This window comes from Pseudonaja textilis, chromosome 7, assembly GCF_049901715.1.
Source record: "Pseudonaja textilis isolate UNSWEBS1 chromosome 7, rPseTex1.2, whole genome shotgun sequence".
Classification (NCBI taxonomy): Eukaryota; Metazoa; Chordata; class Lepidosauria; order Squamata; family Elapidae; genus Pseudonaja; species Pseudonaja textilis.
In genome coordinates, this window is record NC_141996.1 from 23,116,708 (window position 1) to 23,141,079 (window position 24,372).

The window sequence follows — 24,372 nt, forward strand, 5'->3', positions numbered from 1 at the left end:
AAATAAAAAGAAAAGTAGAAAATGCAGAAAAAGTATTGTAAAAATAAAAATAGAAAAAAATGTAGCAAGGAAAAAGAAAAGAAATATACAAAAGTAGCAACCCAACCTCTCATAAAAGAAGCTGTGTAAGAACATTATTCTGATAAGCAAAAACACACTGCAACAATCCAGAACACCAGGAAAAGGAAGCAGCCAGCTATAAAGTATCTTCCAATAAAATGGACACGCACAGAGCTTTATCAAAAAGTGCCTATGAAAAAGATAACGCTGTCATACATCAAAACAATTCAGAAATAACCACAAACTAATACAACCACATTGCATTACCATAGCACACAAGCAACCAAAGGTTTCTAACACATCTTAACTAAATCAAAAGATCCAGTAGCCCCAGAAGAAAAAAGAGGAGTCATCTACAACATACAGTTGTAACAAACATTAAGTAGGACAGGCAGGAAGTAGCACATTCATAAATACTAGTACTATACATAAAGGTAATAGTGCATAATTAAACCGTTACAGATATTCGTATGTCCTTAAGAACATAAGCATACACCCCACTTACGTTACATATTTCATCTTGAATCATAGAAAAAAATGTCATTATAGGTACTTCTTGACTTACCACTGGTTCCCAAGCAACTGTTCAAAGTTATGACAGACCGGCTTGAAAGCTACTTACGACCCAGTTTCAAATATATGGTTGCTACAGCACCTCTGCAGTCATTTGCTCTCATGACCAACCACAGGGGTGCTGCAGCTTTCACCCATCCCACCCTGCCAAGTCCCTGCAGCCACTCATTCACCCAAGGGAGATCAGGCCAGCTGTAGCATCCAGCCTGATCTCTCTTCGCTTGCATACTCCAGCAAGCCTGATCTTCCCCAGGTCACTGGGTGGGAAGGAAGCTGAAAGGCTGTGAGGACCCCAAGGAGTGAGAAGTGGAGTATGGGATGCCTAAGGGTGGAGGAAGCCTAGGGAAGGCAAGCCTGGGCCTGAAGTAGGCCTCTCAGAGCCTCCCTCGCCCCTGAGAACTCTATACCAGCTTAACAACCCATATGTTTGTTTTAACAACTGTATCAGGGGAGAATACAAGATGGATGTCATGACCACTTGCAACTTTAATGTGCAAATTCCATTACAGTCATAATGCAAGAACTGCCTGTGTATGAAACTAAAAGCAAATGTAATTCTGCTTTACAGAATATTCAGAAAAGATTCTGCTTTCTAACTTGTGATGCTGCCAGCTATCTCGGTGACAATCTACGAGGGATTGGCTCAAAGTTTGTGAGCTCATCCCAGATGCTGACTTCGTGTTCAGAATGTCCTACCCTTTTTGTAGATGCTGAAACCGTGAGTATATTTACATAAGCAATCGCACAAAAACAGCATGTTTATTAGAATTAGGTGGATGTGTAATTTCATGATATCTTTTCATGATCAGCATGTCAGTTCTCCTGAATATCCATTCCCTGGATAATTAGAGATCCATTGCATATTATGGAGCATACAATACAGTCTTTAATGCATAATCATATTTTATTTTTATTTATTTTATTTATTTATTTGCATCCCATCTTTATTATTATTTTTACAATTAACTGAAGATGGCAAACATATCCAACACACCTCCATTTTCCTTACAACAACAAACCTGTGAGGTCAGTTGGGTTGAGAGTGAGTAACTGGCCCAAAGTCACCCAACTGACTTTCATGCCTGAGGCAGGACTTGAACTAAGTCCCGCTTTCTAGCCAGATGCCTTAATCACCAAAATCTGTTTTTATAGGAATTACCATGTCCGACTATAAATGGAAACTTGCATCACCAAAGTGCTACCATTCAAATTCCAAACCATTTTCTTCATGAACTAGAGTCTGAAGGTTGAATCACAACACCTGGACTTATTTTCTTGTTAGTTTGAGACATTTTTCTGGTCACCCAAGCAACTTCATCAATGAGAGCAAGCTAGTTAGGCAAAGAGTCCTTGGAATGTACCAAGTCCTCCCACATCAGGCATTTCTTCCCTGAAGTCAGAGGTGGTATTCAGCAGGTTTTGACCAATTCTGGAGAACCTGAAATTTTGAGTAGTTCGGAGAACTGGCAAATACCATTTCTGACTGGAGATTTTACAGTATCCTTCCCCTGCCACACCCACTAAGCCAGGCTCACAGAACCAGTAGTAAAAATTTTTGAATCCCACCACTGCCTGAAGTGTATTGTAATATGTCAGTACAGATTCTCAGTCACCCAGGTAAAGCTGTCTGAAGATTGAGTCATGACAGCTGGACTTATTTACTTGATTTTTGAGATGTTTTGCTGCTCATCCAAGCTGCTTCACCAATTGGAGCAAGTTAGTTAGGAGGAGCAGTTGGTGCAGGAGGAGTTGGTACATTCCAACGATTCTCTACCTAACTAACTTGCTCTGATTGATGAAACCGCTTGGATGAGCAGTGAAACATTTCAAGCCAACAAGAAAATAAGTCTAGTTTCTATGACTCAGCCTTAAGATAACTTTATCAGGATGACTGAGAATCTTCACCAGCTAGAACAGAGAGTTTCTCTGTAACATCTGATCTCACATGAAGCATTGTACCTCAGACAAAGCCATTCTGCATGACCATTCTAGACTTTAATTCTGTCCCTGCTGATTTTCATTACTCAGTGAGAGCAATTTTTACCAGTGTTTGAAAGAAACAGTGTTCACTGAAGCATCTTTATTTTTCTTCCAGCTTCTCTCTTGTGGGCTTCTAGAGAAATTAAAGTTTAGTGTCTTAGAACTACAAGAATACTTGGATACATATAATAACAGAAAAGAAGCAACACTTTCTGTAAGCATGATTGTTATGTTTTGTCTTATGTTGATTTTGTCTTACTTTTAAATATAAAATCTGGAAGGAGATTAGTTCATCAGTAAACCATTTTTTGAAGAATATAAAGCTAGTTAACGCTGATGTGTATTCATTACTCTCGGAATATACTGAATATTAAAGATTTTAACTTTAAAAACTTAAACACATTTTAGGAAGTAAAAAGATTTTAGAGAGAGGAATCAGGATAATGTGATTAAATCTGAGTTACAATGTAGTATCTGCTACATTTTCATTCAAGAATTTTATATTCAGCACAGTGATGCATCCTTTCTTAGATTTATTCCAGAAAATATTTAGAAATTCAGTAAAATGTATATTATCTCAAAAGTATGATTTTTGAAAAATTGAAAGTTTATGTCTTCTGTGCTAATGCCTATATAAATATGTGTGGGTGTGTATGTGTATGTATGTATGTACACACATATATACATATATATTGTTTTTTACAAACAGTGGCTGGCAAACTGCAAGGCAACTTTTTCAGGGGGTTCAAGAGATGGGGTTATCACTTGTCAGCCAGGAGATTCAGAAGAAAAGGTAATAAACATTCTGGTTATATGGTGTTTCTGGAGGAAGATTTTTGTGTGCCTTGTGTTTGTACTCCCATGATTTTTTGAACATTGAAAAATCCCTTCTTCCTTCAAATCCCCATCAGTAAGTCAAAGTACATGTACATACCTAAAAATCATAGAAATTTAATTTACCATTCATCTCAACCAAATGCCATTAATGGAGGAAGAAACAGGCATTTCTATGGAGATTCTCGGTCATCCAGGTCATGGTTGTCCCAAAGGTGCTTTTTCAAGGGGCAACTGGACTTTCTGGTTTTTCTTTGAAGACATTTTACTTCTCATCCAAGCTTCCTGGATGAGAAGCAAAACATCTTCAAAGAAAAATAAGAAAGTCCAGTTGCTTCTTGAAAAAGCACCTTTGGGACAAGAAGGCATTTTCTTTTCTCAGATTGCCAGCTTCTCTCTGGAGAGAATGCCTCTCATGAGTCTGTGCAAGGATTTGAAGAGAATCTTCAATTGGGCCAGCTTCATCCGCCAGAAGTTGTCTTCCAGCAGTCATCCTCCAGCTTCTTCAAAGGCTTTTTCAGGTTGTTCATGTCATATACAGTGCAGAAATTAGCAACAAAATGTCCCTGCCTACTCCTGCATTCAGAGGTGACACAGGAAAGCCCATTCAACAGATACAGCTGCCTCAACTTTAATGACTTTGCAAACAACCCCTTGAATATTTTGCACATCATTACTATCTAATGAGAAAGTAGATTTGTATTAGTGATAGGGTTCTGTCACACTTTGCACCACAAGGCAAAAAAGGGCTTTGAAGCTAATGTAGTTAATCCGTAACTCCTTAAAGCAGCTATGCCTTCTCCAGGACTACTCATTTACTGCAAAAACATATATATTTTTTTGCCTTCAATTCAAAAGCACTCTTTGAAAAAGCATGAAAGGGATTCCCCCAGTAATCTAGAACTTTGGCTTCCATTCTCTTTGGGAAAGAGGTGGAATAAATGGCCAGATTTGTGTAAGTATGTATATATTGTTTAAGGGTTTACAGGCCAGTCTGCCAATTCTGAGCAGTTTAATCCTCTAGCTGGAGTTAAAAAATCATACTATTTGTTTGAAAATAACCACATAAACATAAAAAGAAATGTTGAAATCACTTAAGTACCATACCATAAAATAGGGAGTACTACTTGATGCCTGCTGACATCACATAAGCAGATGTGAATAATAAACCAAGGATTTCAGCATTCCTGTCATAGCTAGTGTACAAAGATCCTGTCAACCTTGTGATTCTGTGATGCAAATCAGTTACTTTGATTTGTTCCACTTGAAATAGGACATAACATCCTCTTCTCTTCTGGCCTATTAATATGTTCCTGTTTAAGAAGCTCAAGAAATCAGCATATTGTAATGTTAATGGACTTTTAATTCCAATGTCTTGGTGTGAATCCAGTGCTGCCATACCATGTTCAGAGTCAAGGGCTGAACAATATATTCTGCATTTACATATTTCTTTACAATGCATTGAAAGCAAAACAGTACTCAGTACTTATGGCCTATTATTGCACTTCTGATCAACACAAAACAGTTTCTTTGCAAAAGAGTTGGAGATGAATTTCACTTCAGCTTCTTTGAAACAATAAAATCAGGAAGAATTATGAATGAAAGCAGGATATCTACCATAACTGGGGGGTGGGGGGGAGTTTATTCCCAGGATCTGGATATTGCAGATAATGTTACAAATATCAATAGGTAGCTTGAAAGTATTTTTCCCCTGCAAAGTTTTGGAGATATTGATAGCTTTTGCTTTCTTGATTTATTTGCAGATTACTCTTTCAACTTCCCTTCTGTCATAATTTAACTGTGATGTTGATCTAGTCACTGCTAAAATTATATGCTTTTACTTTCCCACATAATCAGTTTTCTCTCTTTGCACTGGGTCTCCTCCCAGAGTTTTTGGCAATATGCATAAAATAGTAAGACTAAGTAAACCTTTGTCCTTATTTTTGTATGTGGAATTAGAGAATGTTCAGCTTTAACTTTCTATCAGCATGTCTACCTTTCTGGGATAATGAGATTTGTAGTTTCCAACCTCATAGGATTTAGCCAGTGATAATTATTTTAGTGAAAAGGCATTTATTAATGATCTGTTGGTTTATCCTGGCATGCCATAAGCCTGGCAGTGACCAAGGCCATTTGCTACAAATTGGATTTTTTTCGAAACTAGCAAAGTCTAACTAATATAATTAAAACTGAATTTCTCCTACCTTTTTCCATCCAAATGATAATATATTTTAACTCACAGACTAAAAAAGCATTCCAAGGCCATATTTTGTGTCCCCTCTGGACACAAGATTACATTATTAGAATGTTCTCGTTCATTTACATTGAGTAATTCAAAGAAGATGATATGTTGCCTGATTATTCTTTTTATATTAGTTAAATTAAGTATTCAGAGGGTACCTTAAGTCATGCAGACAGTTGGGATATTGGCTATAAGACAAACTCTGTCAAAGATCTGTCAGATCTCTTATCCCTTTCTATCTGACTTCATATTTAGTCCACCAAACTTGATGGAACTAGTTAAATGGCATTTTACAGGATAAACTTTTATGTGCATCAACTAAAGCAATAAATGCTTAAAACTGCAGTGTTTCTTATATTAAATACATTAGGATTAATCCACCAGTAACTGTCTGTAGTGGATTACAGCTTACAACTTTGTCTGATGCTTAGCTGTGTCTTTGTATAATATTGTACAGCAAGGCAACTTTCAGTCAAATGTGCATCATTAAGATATTTGAGGATACTGCTGAGTAATTTAAAATTAATGTTATTATTTTATTCATTTTCTCATGCTGTACAGCAAACAGTATTGATTTCATTCTCGTTAGGGAAACAGGATGGCCATAAAGTAAAGGCTAAAGTAAGGAAAAATAGTTTAACTTTGAAAATATGAGATTTAAACAAATTTATACAGGTAGTCCTTGACTTATGACCACAATTGAGCCCAAACTTTCAGTTGCTAAGCAAATAGTTAATTGAGTTTTCACCCATTTTACAAGCTATAGTTGTTAAGTGAATCACTGCAGTTGTTAAGTTGCATTGTTATTAAGTGAATCTGGTTTTACCATTGATTTTGCTTGTAAGAAGATGCAAAAGTGATCACATGACCTCAGTGGACTCCAACCTCCCTAAATACATGTGAGTTGCCAAGTATCTGAATTTTGATCACATGACCAAAGCATACTGAAACAGTTGCTAAGTGTGAAAAACATTCTTAAGTCACTTTTTTCAGTGCCATTGTAACTTCAAACAGCTAATGGTTGTAAGTCAAGGGTTACCCATTGTTTAATTAATTGCTTTTACTCAGTGAAGGATGTAGGCAGTGGTAGAATTATATATTATATTTGTAATACAAAATATTTTAAAAGTGGCATACTGAAGCCTAGTTTTTGACTATTTCTGGAGGTTCAAGTGTCATCATCATAATGTAGTATAATATTAGTAAACATAATAGCTATTATAGGAATAATAATTAGGTAAGTTTGTTGCCTTAGTCATACATGAAAAAGTGAGATAAAGGTCTAATTATAAAAATGACATTTTTATGTTATATTTAATGTTTTGTACTTCTGGGTATATAAACATTTCAGGATTTGTGTCCTATTTCATAGGCATTATCATTAAAATAAATCTAAATACTTCAGTTTTAGCTGGATTGTATAGGTGTAAATACTGCATTTCTTTACGTTACTTTCCATGGCAAATTAATTATGATTTTTTTTCAAAAATGAAGTACATATACAGCAAGATAAAATCACTGAAGCAGGAGATCATTGGAGGAGTAATCATCTTTCATTTCCTTAGGTTTTTTTCTACAAAGCTTGTTTGCTTGATAGGGTGCTCTCTTTCTTCATTTTTTTACAGTGATAGAGCACTGGTCCTTTATGATGGTCAATATGGCGTTGGAGATTAGAATCACTGATCTAGGAAAGATGGTGCAGAGTAGATTGTTCCTACATGCTGTATTCCTTATTGACAGCTAAACAGATGTTTGAGAAAGAGCTTTCTTGAAATAGATGACTGATGCTATTTTTATTAGGAAAAAGAATTATTATACAGGCTCATGATTCATAGAACCATCATCTTTCATATTCAGGTTGGATATAACATGTTCTAGTGCAAGTATAGATGGTTTTGTCAGCAATTTGAATGGTATGGGCAATTTAATTTCTCAGCTATCCTAAAAAAATATTCCTATACATTACGTTACGTCTTACGTTACATTTTAAAGATCTCAATACACTAAAAACGATAGCTCAATTTTCAAATTACTTTCAGAAACAGGCTAATTATAGTTAACATCTACAGTACACAAAGCTTTTTATCAGAATCAGCAAGTACAAAATTGAACATAAATTTTAGAGATTCACAGAACCCTCTTAAGCTCGATACAGATGAGGCTGAGGTGGGGGCAGCATTTTTTAAAAATGAATATTTGTTTTTATTTTATTTTTAGAAAGGTATATGCTGCATATTCTGTCATTGTTCCAATTTATAACGGATTATAACGTACAGAAAACCTATTTTAAAAATAATATAATCATCTTTAAAAAAAAATCTATAAACATGAGGGAGCTTTAAATCTCCTCCTAAACTGTAATAAGTAGATGGCAGAGCATGCTATTAAAAATCTGACAGTGAACATCCTGCAAATAACTTGGACCTGAGCTATTTAAAAAATGGGACAATCCTGCTTACCCTATATGTTTGCTTACCTCAACCTGCTTCAATAGTGTTTGAAACCTGCATGATACTAAAAGAGGCTAATCAATTTGCATCCACAGCTTTTTAAAATTTCTTAAAATGGAAATTTTAAGATTATGAAAACATAGACTTCATAATTCCAACATTATGTTCTGTTTTTGTAACCTTTTCCTTCCAGTCTGTTGCATCTTGCTGGTGAAGATTTTGGAAATCACAAGCTAGTATATATTATTTGGCCAGTTCTAATACATACTATCTTATTATGGTATTTGATTTTTTTTCTTTCAGATCACTCTGGTCTATAAGAGAATTGCAACTATTGATTTTACAATTATGATTAAGATTTCTGAGCCATGCATGTTGTGTAGTTGATACATCTTGAATCACTTTAGCAACTCAAAATAAGCTCTGCTAATTGTAGTAAGAGAGTAGTAGTAATGGCTGTGCTTTTCCAGTTGCATGCATTACACTGACACTTTACTTTCTTTCCTTTCCTTTTTCCTGTGCCATGCTTGCTGTGTAGCAAATGGAATCTCTTGCAGTAAGTTAAACATTCTTTTCATATTCTTTGTCCATTAAAATATGGACTAATACACTGTTTTAACTCTTAGCATGTTTCTCCCTTTTCACTTTCTTATTTATTCAGTGTACAATCATTGTTATTAAAGTTTGTTTGTTTTTTATTTTACTGTCCAGTTTCCCAGGTTCCTTGGAGTTTTCTTTGTTTATAAATTCTGACCATGTCACATTTAACTCCAATTATTATACGAATTTTATTTGAAAGTATATTAGCCTTTTTAAATTATCAGGGCACTTCATTGCTTCTCTTCTGAATAAATCAAACTAATAGAATATTTTATTAAAGAAAGTGACTTGTTTCCTGATCTCATCAGCCATCATTGCAGCAAACTAACTACATTATTATTTCATATGAGAGGACTGTTATTTGTAGCTTGAATTGATCATTTCTCTCGAGGTCCAGATATCTAATTATCAATTACAAATTCACTACATATGTTCATAATGCAAGAGAGGAATTCAGCTGCTTTAAGTGGCTACTCTAGAATGACTTACCATCTTTTCACAAATGATAATCTACAACCATATGGATATGACATTTAGTAACTGAATTTACAGTAGTCATTTGCTGTCACTTACAAAAGCTACAGGGCAATAATTCTGAATCTGTAGTCTGCAAATCATTAAAGTAACCTATTACTTTAACCTGTTAAGGTAGTATAAATGCTTCTTCGAGTGGATACCAAAATAAAATTGGGTCCAGATCATACAATATAGCATCAAATTCTTACAAGATTTTGGCTTTTTTACACCAAGTTCATAAGATTTCAACAGGGAATGCTAGTGAAGCGACAATAATAATTTAAATACAATATTATAGTTCCACAGTTTCATGTTTTTGGTTTATGTGGTGATACTGAAGGCTTTCAATGAAAATAAAATGTTCTAGATAAATGGAAAGTTTAAGTAACAACTATAATTTTTAAAGTTATGGAATTACCATTAACATAAGTAAACCATGTAACAAAATAGATTAGAGTAAATCTTTTAATTTTAATTTATCTGGCTCAATTTAAGAGTTCCCATAAAAATTATTTACCTACTTTCAATATCTGAGTCTATAATTTCATTCCATGAAAATATGAATGAATTACAATCCGAGAATCCATTGTGCCATTTCAAAATAAGCCATGTATTTTGCAATGAAATCAACTATGAGCTCTGCTACTGGGAAACTGAAAATTTCACCCCGCAACAATTATGTCTAAACTATATTTTTTCATAGGAATTTTTATAATAACCTGGTTTCATAACCCATGCTTTGAATTTTTTTGTTTTAACAAAACATAGATAAGATTAGCCAAAATTATTTTGACAGAAGACAAAACAGTAAAATAAAATTAATAAAAATGGAAGAAAAGGCTTTGAAATTTCTTTTCATGGCCATATAGGAGAAGAATAGAGGCATTAATCTGTTTCCTATCACAATAAATTATAGTTTACGATTCTAGAATGTAGTTTCTGATACTATGTGAAGTAAAAGCATAACTTTCTGGTTCTTAAATTTCATGTCACAATTAATTTGTGAAAGTAACGCACACTGTATTGAGGTAAAATAGATAAAATGTTAAAGACATTCTGGTAATGTTAGCTTAATAAAAAGAAATGATGTAAGAGGAGATTCTGCATCATAGAGTTTAATAAGACTCAGCATTTCAAGTCCTAAAAGATAGGTCATCATTATTAACTCTATGTTGCTTGGGAGTAAGAAAGAATGGTTTGTAACTGTGTTCATGGCAGTGGAAAAAATATATCAGAGATAACTGATAGAGAGACTTATATTGTAGCAGCTCTGCTGCTCTAACTCATCATCAGTCTAAAGAAACATTAAAACAAATAATGTAGAAATTGCATAAGATACTCATAATCGCTTCATATTATTTTGTAACTCATGATTCTTAGTTTCTGTTGCAAAGCACATTATGGAAAAATCCAAGCTGTCACCTTTTAATAGTAACTCTCTCTTCTATTTTTTTTTTTTAGCAATTGGAACTGTGTCAGAGATTATATAAGCTGCACTTCCAGTTATTGTTACTTTTTCAGTCATACTGTAAACTCATCGGACAAGTGCATGAAGTTAGTACAATGCCAGAGGTATGTACAAGAAAAGACAGAAACATTTTTTCCTGGAATAATTGCTGTACTCTTCTGATTAATGTTTATTTATTTCACCAGATCAGGTGAACTTTAAGTGATTGGTAATGAACATTTAAATTTTGCTGGACAAGAATCATAATGGAAGGAATAATTATGAAAAATAAATAGGAGCGGAATTAAGTATTCTTTTTTCCTCCGTACACACTCCCCCCCCCCCAATTTTTTAACTGTGTAATGCCTATACTAGAAGTTATCCCCACATTTCCTATTACAAAATCATGGGGAAACTCTGGTTCCACTCATACCCCTATATTTTTATTGGGCCCTGAATACATTATGGTCTGCAGGTTATCTATTAAGCATTCTCTTTTAAAATTATAAATGTAGAAAACTTTAGAACATTTGTTGATTTTATGAAAATATTTTAAGAAAACATTTCCATATTTGTTTACATAAACATTTTCCTTCTCCTTTTTATATATATAGAGAGAGCTAAAAGTTGGTATGCAGACCATTCTCTATACCCCATTTTTTCACACCGGAATGTTAAATAAAATATTGACAAAAAGTGACTAATGTAATATCCCTCAGTTGAATTTCATGGCTGAGAAAAGACTTCCTTACCCTAATTTTAATACTGAACTATATTATTACAGTAAGCTTCATGCAGCATATAGTAGGCTACTCTTAAATAGGCTTGTGGCATGGTTTTTAAAAACCATAGCTTATCTAAATGCTTTATATTTATTCTTTAATTTATAATCCAACACTAATCATTAAATTATAAAATGGTAGAATCTACTTTTTGCGATAGAATAATAGTATTATTTTCCTTGGAATTAGTATTCTTGCCCTATTTTTGTCCAAGATGAAGCAGAACCCAGCCACCTAGAAGTGTAAAATGTAACCTGCAGATAAGAATTGCTGATGAGGTGCCTTGACTTCAAACATCAAGGAATTGATGTTTAAATTGAAATCATCTCAATACAGCTTTTTAAATTTAATAGTACTGGTATCAGTGGACCCAACTGATATATCATTACAGCAGTAACACACAGTCTACAATAATGTATTGTTAGTTATTAGCTTTCATGAAGTTATAAAGCCAACACCTGCAGTGCCCCACCTGAAAAGAAGGAAAAGTGAAGTTTAATGCCCTCTAACAACCTCATCTTATAAGATATTTCAGATTTTAAAAAAATTATTGATACAGTTTTCCCCACCTCAATTTATATAGACCGTATAAAGAAGGGTAAAAATACAAGGGTAAAAATACTGTGTTATCTGGGATTCATGACCCAGACATCATGGAGCTAAGCTGAGTCGACCCTATGAAGCCACTTCCATAAATAGAAACAGAACCACTGAAAAAGAGTGCCTTTTACTCTGACTTTCGGTAGTCGGTTGAAAGAGATACCATGTTTAATGTGATTCACAACCCATTTATTCCAGTCTCACAAAATACAAACATGCGATTGAAAGGCAGTGTGGTTTAGTGGTTAAGATGTTAGACTAGAATCAAGAAGCTGCAGGTTCTATTTCTTTCTCAAGCATGAAAAACAATTGGTTAAGCTTGAGTTAGTCATTTTCTCACAGCTCCCAAACAATAACATAACACAGTGTAAGGGTCTGCAACAAGTCAGCTGAAGAACAAAACCCTTGTCATTATCATGCATTGATCTTGTAAACTGGACAAATATAACACAAAAGAAGTAGACTCTGTAACCAAGCTGGACAGAGGCGAAAAGGAAATAAGATACCGTGAAGTAGTGTGGAAGATATACACCTTATTTTAAAACAGTGGGGTTGAAATGCATGATTCAATGCTTAGAGCATTTGATTTTGGTTAAAAAAATCTTCTTAATAAATCCATCCAAAGTTGGATTCATATCCAAATATTTGATTGAGTTTAATACGGTAAATAAAATTTTAATATCTATTTCATTTTTTGAAAAGCAAGCATGAGTTTACGATATTCTTTAACTTGTAGAACACCCTATATTCCTCCGCTGGTTTTAAAATCAGGACAAGATGTACCAAATATATATTTCAATGCATATTCTTAAATTAATTTTCATATGGATATTGTTCCTGCTAATTTAAATACTTCATCTGTCCTTGAATTTTGCATCTTTTATATGGGAAGAGATAATGTACGTTGGTGAAAATGATATTTTTTCTTCCACAGCTGCTAAATATGTCACGAGAACTGAGTGAGTTAAAGAAAAACCTTAAGGAAGCTAGTGCTGCCATTGCACTTGATCCATCTATTATAGAAAGTGGTACCTCTGAACCCATGTTCGCTTCTACAGAAATAGCTATTCAATTTATGCTAGAGTGTCTGAAAAACAATGAACTTGGAAAAGCTCTACACCAAATAAGAGAATGCAGGTACATTGGGATAGATGACTAATGTATTGTTTTCCTATTTTCTCTGAAGAGCAGCTATCAAATACTTTGTTTTTACTGAATAATACTGAATATTATTGCTGAATATATATAAATAGATCCAAATTAAAGGAACTCATTTAAATGTAATAAATGAGAAATAATTAAAAGGTTCTGTGTTCCTTCTGTTCATCAAGTATCTCTATATGTTTAAAAAATGTTATAATTTTGGAACACAGTCTGTTATCAGTTTCCCTTGCTTAGAGAAGTGAAGGTTCTGTATTGAAATGAAAAAAAAAAACCTATCTTGATCACAAATTAGGTTTTGTGTTTTGAAAGAAACGAAGTTCACTTAGTGGTGAACATACTGCTTTTGTCCACTAAACTATCTATGGCTTGGTTTTCAAGCTTCTTTTGCATGGAAGATATACGTGAGTTAGTACCCAAAGCAAAAAAAAGCAAAAGCAAAAAACAAAAAACCCAGAAGCATTATCTTGTAAAACCCAATGGGTTCAAGCAAATAAAAAAGAGAACCTGCTTTATTAAAAAAAAAAGCCAGGAGTTTTAAAGTTACTTTACTAGCCAATAATGAAGCTTCCTTCTCTTCCTTCAAAAGAGTCAATCTTCTTAAATCCATTGCAGTGCATATTGTAATTAATACCGTTGCACCTGAAGGTTTTTTTTTCCCTTCATTTTGTGATATCAATAACACTTGTTGTTGTTGTTTTTTACCTTTTTACATGTGTAGCCACAGAAATTAAAAAATGAGATTTCATTTGCATGAAACAGCATTTAAGTAGCATAACCTGTACTTTCGTTTCATTGCAGGAATTTATGGCCGAATGACATTTTTGGAAGCAGTTCTGATGATGAAGTCCAGACTCTACTGAATATTTACTTCCGGCACCAAACACTAGGGCAATCTGGCACTTATGCATTGGTAGACTCTAACCAAAGCCTGACTGAAATTTGTGCGAAACTGATGGAGTTGAACATAGAAATCCGGGACATGATCCGGCGAGCTCAAAGCTACCGAGTGATCACTTCTTTTCTTCCAGATTCCAGTGTTTCTGGCACGAGTCTCTGACAAAAGTCTGGTGCCCCCTACCTCTTTCAGGCTGGGATTGCTTCCATGCTGGGATGAGATGGTTCAGTGCATTTTCAGCTTTAGAAAGAGTTGATCAAGACATACCCAATCTTGTTACCTTTACAATATTTTCCAAGAAAAGTTGGGCAGTGTTTTCAGAGTGCAGTCATAATATAAGAACAAAGGTAGCGTCAAATCCTTTGTTCTGAACTACACACACAAATGACTTTCACAGGGCAACTGCAATTCACTACTGAAGAAGTGACTTCCTTACATACCAAAGACTACTACACTGAGCAAGACTTCCTTTCTAGAAAATAGTTTTAGATATAAAAAGTGCAATCTCTTCTTCACTTGAGGATTTTTTTTAGTTTTGTACATTTATTCCTTTGACCAAGTTGTTAAAAACAGGCAGAATGAAGCTAGCGACAGGATACTGAAAGACTGTCACTGCGAAAGCTGAGAGCCTCTGCATATGAAAGTTGTTGTAAAGGACTACAAATGTGCACTGTATTTAAATATGATTACCGTATCTTCTAAATAGAGAAAAAAAATAAGCTGCTACAAAGTACATTTGTTGATGTTGCTAGGCTACTGTCTTGGAAGGTACTAGATCCTATTTCAAGAGGTCTGTTATTAAGACCCAAGTACCTATGAATGGACAAAGATTTTTTTTTTAAAACAAAAGATTTTGGCTGCTTTTTACTAGAGAGTTGCTTTTATGTATATTTATATTAAGAATGCTGGTCTGGCATAAGTTGTCATTTTGTAGAAAAATATCACGTCTGATTTAAGTTCTTTTGAACTGGTACATGCATCTTTTAATTTTAATGTACATTTGGATTTTAACACTGAAATTATTAAGTACAGATCAGATTTACTTTCTATTTTCAAGTGCTTATTAGTAATATATGTTCCTGTTTTCTCGTTTTTTTTTTTTTGCACTTAACTGCTGTAAAGAGTTAAAACAAGTGCATGTAAGTTATTTGCACATTTGAGACACTTTTATTCCAACATTGTGTCGCTTATTCACCCTGTAAATACATTTAAAGGTTTTCGTGAATTTTCTTTTAATATTTTGATCATTACAGATCTCAAGTATAAAAAACTATATACTGTATGTGTGTGTATGTGTACATACATGCAAACATACATATATCTGTATACATATACATTAGCGTGTAAATGTACTAAATTGTAATGAGTTTATGCTATAATATATATGGAAACAGTTCTATAAGAATATTTTGAAATCAGGTTCTTTTTCAGTTGGGCTTGAATCAACATATAAATTAGTCCAACTTTTATGCGCTCACTATGCATCCAAACATTAACCTGCACAAACTGATATAAATTGAACAAAGTCCCTTAAATTTAATGTATTCTTGCTCGACCAGTTCTCTCTAGCTAAGCTTTGTCAATCTGGCGTCTTCCAGAGATGTTGGGACCACTAATACCAGAATTTCTACCTAGAGAATATACTGGAATTCTGGGACTTATAGTCCAAACAAGTGGGAAAGGAACCAGGCTGAAAGGGTTTCTGCAAATATATGAAAATTGATAGGCTTCTCTGTTCTCCCTTCCTCAAAACAGTAATTTGAGCATATATAAGAGAAGCAAGGTATTAGTTTGAATTGTTATGGAAAAATCAAGCTGTAAGAAATATGTTATGCAAAATGTAAGTGTACTTATTCTGTAACACCACAATTGAGCAGATGGGCTCTATAGGTGTGAACCTCTTCCTGTTGGATTGTGCTACCTTTATTATAGAAGCCAATTTAAAATTTTGTAAAAATGATTCAAACAGGGATTAAAATAGTGTATCTCACATTCAGACTATAAAATTAACATGTCATTTGCTAGGTATATATCTTGGTTTCTTTTTCCCTATTGAGTTGGAAGAAAGACAAGCTTTATGCTTAGTGATTAAGGCCTACTACCATAATCATATGAATTTGGGGAGTATTAATGGGATATAAAGTTATTTTTATTGCTTATAATCTTGTATGGCAAGTCCATGTCAGCTAACCCTCATGAAAGCTAACATGAAGTGCCTCTTTCACTGTGTGACTTGAGTGCTGCCCAACTCACTTACTTACTCTTCTCTTAGAGGAATGCTTTGTAAGAGATTAACAAATGTTTCTGAGTGTTAGTAAACCTAATATAATTGAACGATGAAGTTCATGTTTCTTCATTGTGCTACTTACCAGCTCTTGTATAGCACAGGCTTAAAACATCATTTTTTTAAATGAAATGTCAACCTATACACATGTACATATACCTAAGAACTATCATAATCATGCTTAATTGAACTTTATTTGCAAGTTCAGAACATGTGCTGTTTTCACTATAATTTTGCTATTATCATCTAAAAACCACTGAAAATAAGATGGAAGCTTCACTTCATGGTTATGTCTTTCCACATCTCCTTACTGAAATGCAACAGAAATGGGGGCAAACTCATTACACATGCAATGACTCAGGTTATTATTTTTGTATGTATGAAATAATTATGAAAATTGCAATTGCTTATGAATAATCACCAAATCTTATCAAATTCTTCCTGTTTTTAGATTGGCTTGAAATTGCATATTTAATCTATAGTGCTACGAAACTCAATATGTATCTCTTCTAATATAGGCTTTATCGTCATTTTTGCAAATTAGTTTTGAGAGTAATATCCCTCCTAAGACAAAAGTGCTAGTTTAACATGCACCACAAAATTCATAGTAATAGTACATTGGCAATCTGATATTGTCTTATATTATTAATACAAAAATATCTAAGTAAACCTAACCATTAATATGCTCAGGTATTTTTCCTCTTTAATTTCAACAAGACAGACAGGCCATCTGATGATTCAAGAAGACTACTGTCCTTTTTATTCAATTTAATAATGATTGTTATCCCTATCATATAAATCTATTACATATTCTATTTTCCTTCAGTGATTTAAGACTTACTTACATGTGTCTTTATAGAATGCCATAGTAGACATGAAAGTATATTGCTCAATCTTTATCAAACTTCAATATGTTCAATTATATTCAGAATCCTCACATTGTATCACTGTTTCTACAAAAAGATTGCAGGAATATACACTGCTCAAAAAAATAAAGGGAACGCTTAAACAACACAATGTAACTCCAAGTCAATCACACTTCTGTGAAATCAAACTGTCCACTTAGGTAGCAACACTGATTGACAATCAATTTCACATGCTGTTGTGCAAATGGAATAGACAACAGATGGAAAGCATAGGCAGTTAGCAAGACATCCCCAATAAAGGTTCTGGTTCTGCAGGTAGTGACCACTTCTCAGTTCCTATGCTTTCTGGCTGATGGTTTGGTCACTTTTGAATGCTGGCAGTGCTTTCACTCTAGTGGTAGCATGAGACGGAGTCTACAACCCACACAAGTGGTTTAGGTAGTGCAACTCATCCAGGATGGCACATCAATGCGAGCTGTGGCAAGAAGGTTTGCTGTGTCTGTCAGCGTAGTGTCCAGAGCATGGAGGCACTGCCAGGAGACAGGCCAGTACATCAGGAGACGTGGAGGAGGCCGTACGAGGGCAACAACTCAGCATCAGAACCACTACCTCTGCCTTTGTGCAAGGAGGGACAGGAGGAGCACCGCCAGAGCCCTGCAAAATGACCTCCAGCGGACCACAAATGTGCATGTGGTTGCTCAAACGGTCAGAAACAGACTCCATGAGAGTGGTATGAGGGCCCGACGTCCACAGGTGGGGGTTGTGCTTATAGCCCAACACCATGCAGGATGTTTGGCATTTGCCAGAGAACAAGATTGGCAAATTCGCCACTGCTGCCCTGTGTTCTTCACAGATAAAAGCAGGTTCACACTGAGCACATGTGACACACGTGACAGGGTCTGGAGGTGCCGTGGAGAACATTCTGCTGCCTGCAACATCCTCCAGCATGACCGGCTTGGCAGTGGGTCACTAATGGTGTGGGGTGGCATTTCTTTAGGGGGCTGCACAGCCCTCCTCCATGTGCTCGCCAGAGGTAGCCTGACTGCCATTAGGTACCAAGATGTGATCCTCAGACCCCTTGTGAGACCATATGCTGGTGCAGTTGGCCCTGGGTTCCTCCTAATGCAAGCCAATGCTAGACCTCATGTGGCTGGAGTGTGTCAGCAGTTCCTGCAAGACAAAGGCATTGATGCTATGGACTGGCCCACCCATTCCCCGGACCTGAATCCAATTGAGCACATCTGGGACACCATGTCACGCTCCATCCACCAACACCACGTTGCACCACAGACTGTCCAGGAGTTGGGGGATGCTTTAGTCCAGATGTGGGAGGAGATCCCTCGGGAGACCATCCGCCACCTCATCAGGAGCATGCCCAGGCATTGTAGGGAGCTCATACAAGCACGTGAAGGCCACACACACTACTGAGCCACATTTTGACTTGTTTTAAGGACATTGCATCAAAGTTGGATCAGCCTGTAGTGTTTTTTTCCAGTTTAATTTTGAGTATAACTCCAAATCCAGACCTCCATGGGCTGCTAAATTTGATTTCCATTGATAATTTTTGTGTGATTTTGTTGTCAGCACATTCAACTATGCAATGAACAAAGTATTTAATAAGAATATTTCATTCATTCAGATCTAGGATGTCTTATTTTTGTGTTCCCTTTATTTTTTTGAGCAGTGTAGTATTTGCAAGATTTAATCTGGCATTTAAAATCCCTCTAAGTTTTCCACCTTTTTCTAGTTAAGTGTATCAGCTCTCCCATCTCTTTTTAATGCTCATCAAGGGAAATACAATTTAATTGGAATTTAAGTTTTATTAATTAGGCAGTACAGTGATAAATTACAAATATATCTTAGCATTGCAAACATCTTTAGTCCATTATCCATTGCCAGGTCAGAATCCTAAAGTCAAATCTACATTATGAAACAAAGTGCATAGCTAAATGCAACCTCAGCACACAAACTGCACAGATCAAACAATGTATTTGAAGCTGTAGGTGTTGTCGCAAGATAATCTTTTGCCTTTACAGCGGCCACATAGCTCTTGCCGGTGGGGTCTCTTGAGGTCAATGTGCCTTTTTTTCTGGGGACAGGAGCAACGAGTCTTTGAACAGATCTTAGGATAACAAACTTTAATTAGTAGAAGAAATCAAAACCTATTCCAAAGATTATTTTTGTGATTATACTTAGTGATTTTCTAGAAACTTTTGAATGATAAAAGATGAAAAATATTCTATTAACTAAGATTCAAGTTAATCCTATTGCACAAATGTGCCATAGATGCCAAGTAATATTAAACAAAGGTATGCTTTCATAACAATAAGCACCGTATACCCATGTTGAACTAGAAATAAGGAAAGTTTTTAAAATGCCATATTCTATATTTTTAATAGTGCTGTAACGACCATCCTCTGAAGTTCTCTATTAAATTCTTTGGGTTAGTTTTGGTTATTAAGAATCGGGTGTCAAACTTACAGCCCACAGGCCAGATGCATCATGCACTGGCCACACCCACTCCCATTTTAGCAAAGGGGGGGAAGTTGTGCTACATCATGTGATGTGACACCACGAGTTAGACACCACTGAACAAGGAAATGAAGCATCTGAATTATCCATACTTATTGGTGAACATTAAGATTTAACAGTCACCATCAGAGGAAGAAAATTCATTAACTCTTCACAAATATCTATTAAATCCAAAAGTATAATTTGACAAAAGTTATTACAAATGATATAATTTACCTAAATGTAAGTGCTTTATAGTTCAGATGCACCAAACTTCCAATTTCCATGGATGGTCTGACCTGACATTCTGCCTATTGTATCCAAAATCTTTCTATGAGAAGTTTCAAAGTTTCACCTTTATTGCCATTATTTGTTGACGTAGAGGAAGATAACTTATAGAAATCAATTTGTCTTGGAGAATAGTATTGCATATTACAATACTCTGATTCAAATAGTTCCTTAATACACTGCAATTTTAAGCCAAGTAAAACACCCTTCTTTAGATACTTCTTTAATGTGTTAATAGCAGTTGCTGAATATCAAGTCTTACTTACATGGCACTGAATTGCTTCTACTTTATAGGGATTAAAGCTCTTTTGGCACTTGCGACAAAGCTGCTTAAAGTATACCTAAAAATGAAAGTGGTACATTAGAGGGGAAAACCTTAGATCTTAGATCTAAGGGAAAACCTTAGATCAGACTATCTTTAAAATGTAGCATGAAAAAATTATACATTTAAGCACAACTAAATACTCATTGTGCCAAACAGGCATTAAAAATTCTTATTCAGCTCATTTTATGATTTCCTATTGACATGGCACAATTTAACCCAAAGCAAAAAAAAAAGGTTTGTGTATCAAACTATTTGCGGTTGGTCACCACTATAGTTAACAGGTAAACACTGTACAAAAACATCACTTCTAGTTTGCTCCTCTCATTCTATCAAAACTGAGCCTAAAAGGATTCTGCAAGTTTGAGACAGTTACATTTTCTAACATGCAGTCCAGACATTGAAGCCTTTTCTGAAATTTACACCTTAAACAATAGAAGCAATTTTTCTAATGTTCTTCTAAACATACCTTATTGGTTCCAGAAATGCACCACACATAAGCACTTTCCCATCTGGTCTTACAGTCATTGCAATGGAAATAGCCATATTTCTGTTCCAAGAACTGCAACAGAAAGTTGTGCATGAACAGTAAATATTAAAATTTGATTTGCAAGATTATTCTTAAATCACAACATTTAAAGCACACTTTTTAAATGCAGAAATCTGAGGAAAAAAATCCCATTCACTATCTACGTTCTTCTGCAAGCATGGTGGGGAGGGTTCTCCAAATATTAAGATAATTATTTCTGGCCAAATACAGTTTTGATCTACTCCCACAGCCAAATTTATGCATTCTATTTTGACACCTTCAAGAACTATACCAATTTCTCATTCAGGGGTGAAATTACTTTACTCCATATAGCAATTACAAGTGCTACCCCAGAAAGCATAATCCTAAACATTAAAGTCAAAAAAGTGAGAAGTACAGGAGTATAAGAAGGGGTCTATATCGAACGTGATTCTATACAATTCTTAATCCCAACATCTCTTGCGAATATACTGCTACAGTCCACACCTGTGTTTGGGGTGGGGGTAGGGAGGCAAAAATGTGACAAACAAACATTACATCCTGGCTATATTCAAATGTTCGCCATACACGTTGACAGGTTTGTTTAAATGTCAGGCCCTGCAGAAGAGGCTAGTACAGCGTTTCTCAACCTCAGTTACTTTAACTCACAGAATTTAATTCCCAACTGGCTGGGGCATTCTTGGGAGTTGAAGCCAACACATCCTAAAGACGCTGAGGTTGGGCTAAGGCTAAGCCAAGCAAGCCAAGGGTCCAGCTAAGGCCAAGTTCTTTTCTAAGGCGTTTGGAAAAATCCCCCTTCTGCCTTTCATCAAAGCGCGGCTGCCAGAAGCCGGAGGGATTTCCAAGCAAGCGCAGCGTCTGCAGAAAACCGCGCCGCTCACCTGGAAGGTAGTTCTTTTATCCTCTTCGGAGAAGCGACTCCCGCCTTCCTCAGCCTCGCCTCCTTTCCCGACCTGCTGCTGGGCAGAGTATCCGACGGCGTGCCCCGCCAGCCCGTCCTCAGCTCCCGCCTCCTCTTCGGCCTCGCCGTCCCCCTTCTCTACGGACGTTCCTTTTTCCTCGGACATCTGGCTGAACGGAAGCGAAGCCGGCCCTTCAGGCGGCGCCTTCGGTTTCCCCGCCGCTTCGGGAAAGATGAAGAGGCGGCGACCAAGCACGGGCGAGTAGAAGCCTGGGAGCGGCGGCTGCTCCAGGCTCAGCCGGCCCGGGGGGCTTTGAGGCCGGACGGCCTGGAGCGGCCGAGATCCGAGCGAGCATTGCACCGCGGCGTCCGCCTGCGGGTTCACCTGAACACCCACTTCTTTGGTGTTGGCTTTACGGAGCCGCGGGGTGAGGCCCGGGCTGACGTGCGAGAGCAGCGCCTTTAGCTGCGCTCGCTTATAAGTATCCAAATAATCCGGCGAAGACACCGGAGGAGTCGCGGAAGGGGCCGTGAGCAGCCCGCGGTAGGGGTTAGAGATGCCGCTGCACTTGCTTTGCTTCCAGCTCGGCTGCTTCTGATTGGGCGGTAGCCTCGAGGCCACGTTGTGGCTGGGGGTAAAGCTGCTTCCATAACTTTGATAAACGCTGTAAGACGGATAAACGAAGCGCTCCATGCCGGGACAGGGAGCCTGGTTTAAGGGGGAGGCTTCCTCCCTCCCTCGCTTTTATCGCCCCCCAGGAGCAATTAGTGCTCATTAACTAGTGGCGAAAACCAATAAACCCTCTTAATTCAGGAACAGTTGCGCTCGTAAAGTACGCTGGGAATTTACGCACCGGAGTTAACAGGTTTGAACTCACAACAATGTGCGTTCCCTCTCCAAAGCGCTTCCACTAAATGTTTGCAACCAAGACCCATTGATGATGAATCGGACAGGTTTTGGGTTGAGTTGGGTTGTAACCGAAACAGTGAAACTACAACAAGATTCAGCAGATGCTTTGAAGATAAAGGGATACTTTACCCAAAATTAAGTCCTACCGAAATATCAGGGAGCGGAAACATTTACTCCAAGGTAGTACATAGATATCAACTGAATCTTGGAGATTGCAATCCAATAAACCTATAATATTGGCCCAATTGCAATATAACACCCCGTTCTTTACAAACCTAGTTATCCAAACAGCACTGGGTCTCTTGGTCAAAATGTTATTTCGGGTGCTGTGGAAATCCAAACAGCAAAGTTAGATTATTTAAAATGCTCTGTAAATCCAGGCAATTTGACTCAGTAAAACTAAAGGGCCTCTGTTTGTCTGAATACAACTAACTCCCCATTTGTCAGAAAGCAACCTGGCTAGATTGTTCAGCACTAACCTCTCTGATAAAACACTTAATGGCTCATTGTTCATGCAATACACTAACTCTTAATGTGATGTTTGGTCTTAGCTTAAACATGGCAATTTGTTAACTAGGTTTATGGTGCAGAATGTTAAGTTTTAATATGTGTAAATGACTTCAGACTTTACGCAACATGTAAAATAAAATCACATGAACATAAAAATGTTTGTGTCTTTATATGCAAACTCCTCCAGATTCAAGCCCCAAAGCATACCAGTGACTTTGAACTAGACATGCACAGTACAACCAACTTCGGAGTGTCTAGATTTTCAATCATCCAGGTAATGGTTGTCCCAAAGATGCTTTTCCAAAAGGCAACTGGACTTTCTTGGGTCCCCACCCCCCACACAAAAAAACGTTGAACTTCTTCAGAACTCAAGCAAAACACCTTTAAGAAACAAATATCAAGAAAGTTCAATTGATTTTCAAAAAAGCACCCTTGGGACAGCCAACCATGGGGAGAAACCGGGAAAAGGAGTGCCCTCTCTTACTTCCTTTAACTCCTAGAAGAAAGGCAGAATATAAATAGCAAATCAGTTAATTCTGTAAAATGAAAATTTTTTTCACAAGAGATGTAAATCTCTTGGGAAAAAAATTTACATTTCTCATTGTACTTGTTGTACAGTAACTAATGTACAGCTATTTCAATGAGATAATTTGCAGCTTTGGGGGGGGGGGAAATGGGAGGGGGAAAGGGTCTTAACACTCCTGAGAGAAAAATGAAACTATGTGCCTGTCTCTGAACGATCAAAATTCCGTGGTTTGAGGCACACTTTTAAGTGCTGCATATAAACTAGCGTGCTAGAACGGGCCAATTCTTTTTTTGTAAAAAAACAAACCACAAGTTCCATGATCCCTTGAGTGCGGCAGGATTAAACCATTACAGCGGGGGTCTTCAAACTTGACAGCTTTAAGCCTTGTGGACTTCAACTCCCAGAATTCCTCCTGCAGTCATGTTAGCTCGGGAATTCTGGGAGTTGAAGTCCACAAATCTTAAACTTGGCAAGTTTGAAGACCCTTGAACTGCTGGCTCTTCTCTTAGTTTCGGGCCTTCATGCCATTGCCAGTGAAAAACGGAAGCAAGAGCTGGGCTCCACTGTTCCCAGCCGGAGACC

The 24,372-nt window shown here is 36.5% G+C and overlaps 2 protein-coding genes across 11 annotated transcripts in view; one reads left to right on the forward strand and one right to left on the reverse strand.

Annotated features, from left to right (window-relative positions):
* Window positions 1-16,484, forward strand: part of FRY (FRY microtubule binding protein) — a 184,696-nt gene extending 168,212 nt beyond the window's left edge. For 7 of the 10 annotated variants that reach the window (XM_087937235.1, XM_087937236.1, XM_087937237.1 and 4 more), the window contains 7 exons: window positions 1,202-1,351; window positions 2,729-2,827; window positions 3,323-3,406; window positions 8,678-8,695; window positions 10,717-10,827; window positions 13,019-13,221; window positions 14,047-16,484. In XM_087937235.1, the coding sequence (XP_087793361.1) occupies window positions 1,202-1,351; window positions 2,729-2,827; window positions 3,323-3,406; window positions 8,678-8,695; window positions 10,717-10,827; window positions 13,019-13,221; window positions 14,047-14,305 (924 nt within the window). In that variant the 3' untranslated portion in view covers window positions 14,306-16,484. The remainder of the gene's footprint in view (window positions 1-1,201; window positions 1,352-2,728; window positions 2,828-3,322; window positions 3,407-8,677; window positions 8,696-10,716; window positions 10,828-13,018; window positions 13,222-14,046) is intronic. The other 3 variants (XM_026708919.2, XM_087937234.1, XM_026708921.2) reach the window with 1 other exon arrangement.
* Window positions 16,485-19,093: 2,609 nt separating this feature from the next.
* Window positions 19,094-23,236, reverse strand: ZAR1L (zygote arrest 1 like). The gene is made up of 4 exons (XM_026708948.2): window positions 21,825-23,236; window positions 20,884-20,976; window positions 20,359-20,433; window positions 19,094-19,415 (listed from the first exon to the last, which is right to left on the reverse strand). The coding sequence occupies exons 1-4, from the start codon at window positions 22,536-22,538 to the stop codon at window positions 19,272-19,274; spliced, it is 1,026 nt and encodes a 341-aa protein (XP_026564733.1). The 5' UTR covers window positions 22,539-23,236; the 3' UTR covers window positions 19,094-19,271.
* Between the last annotated feature and the right edge of the window lie 1,136 nt (window positions 23,237-24,372).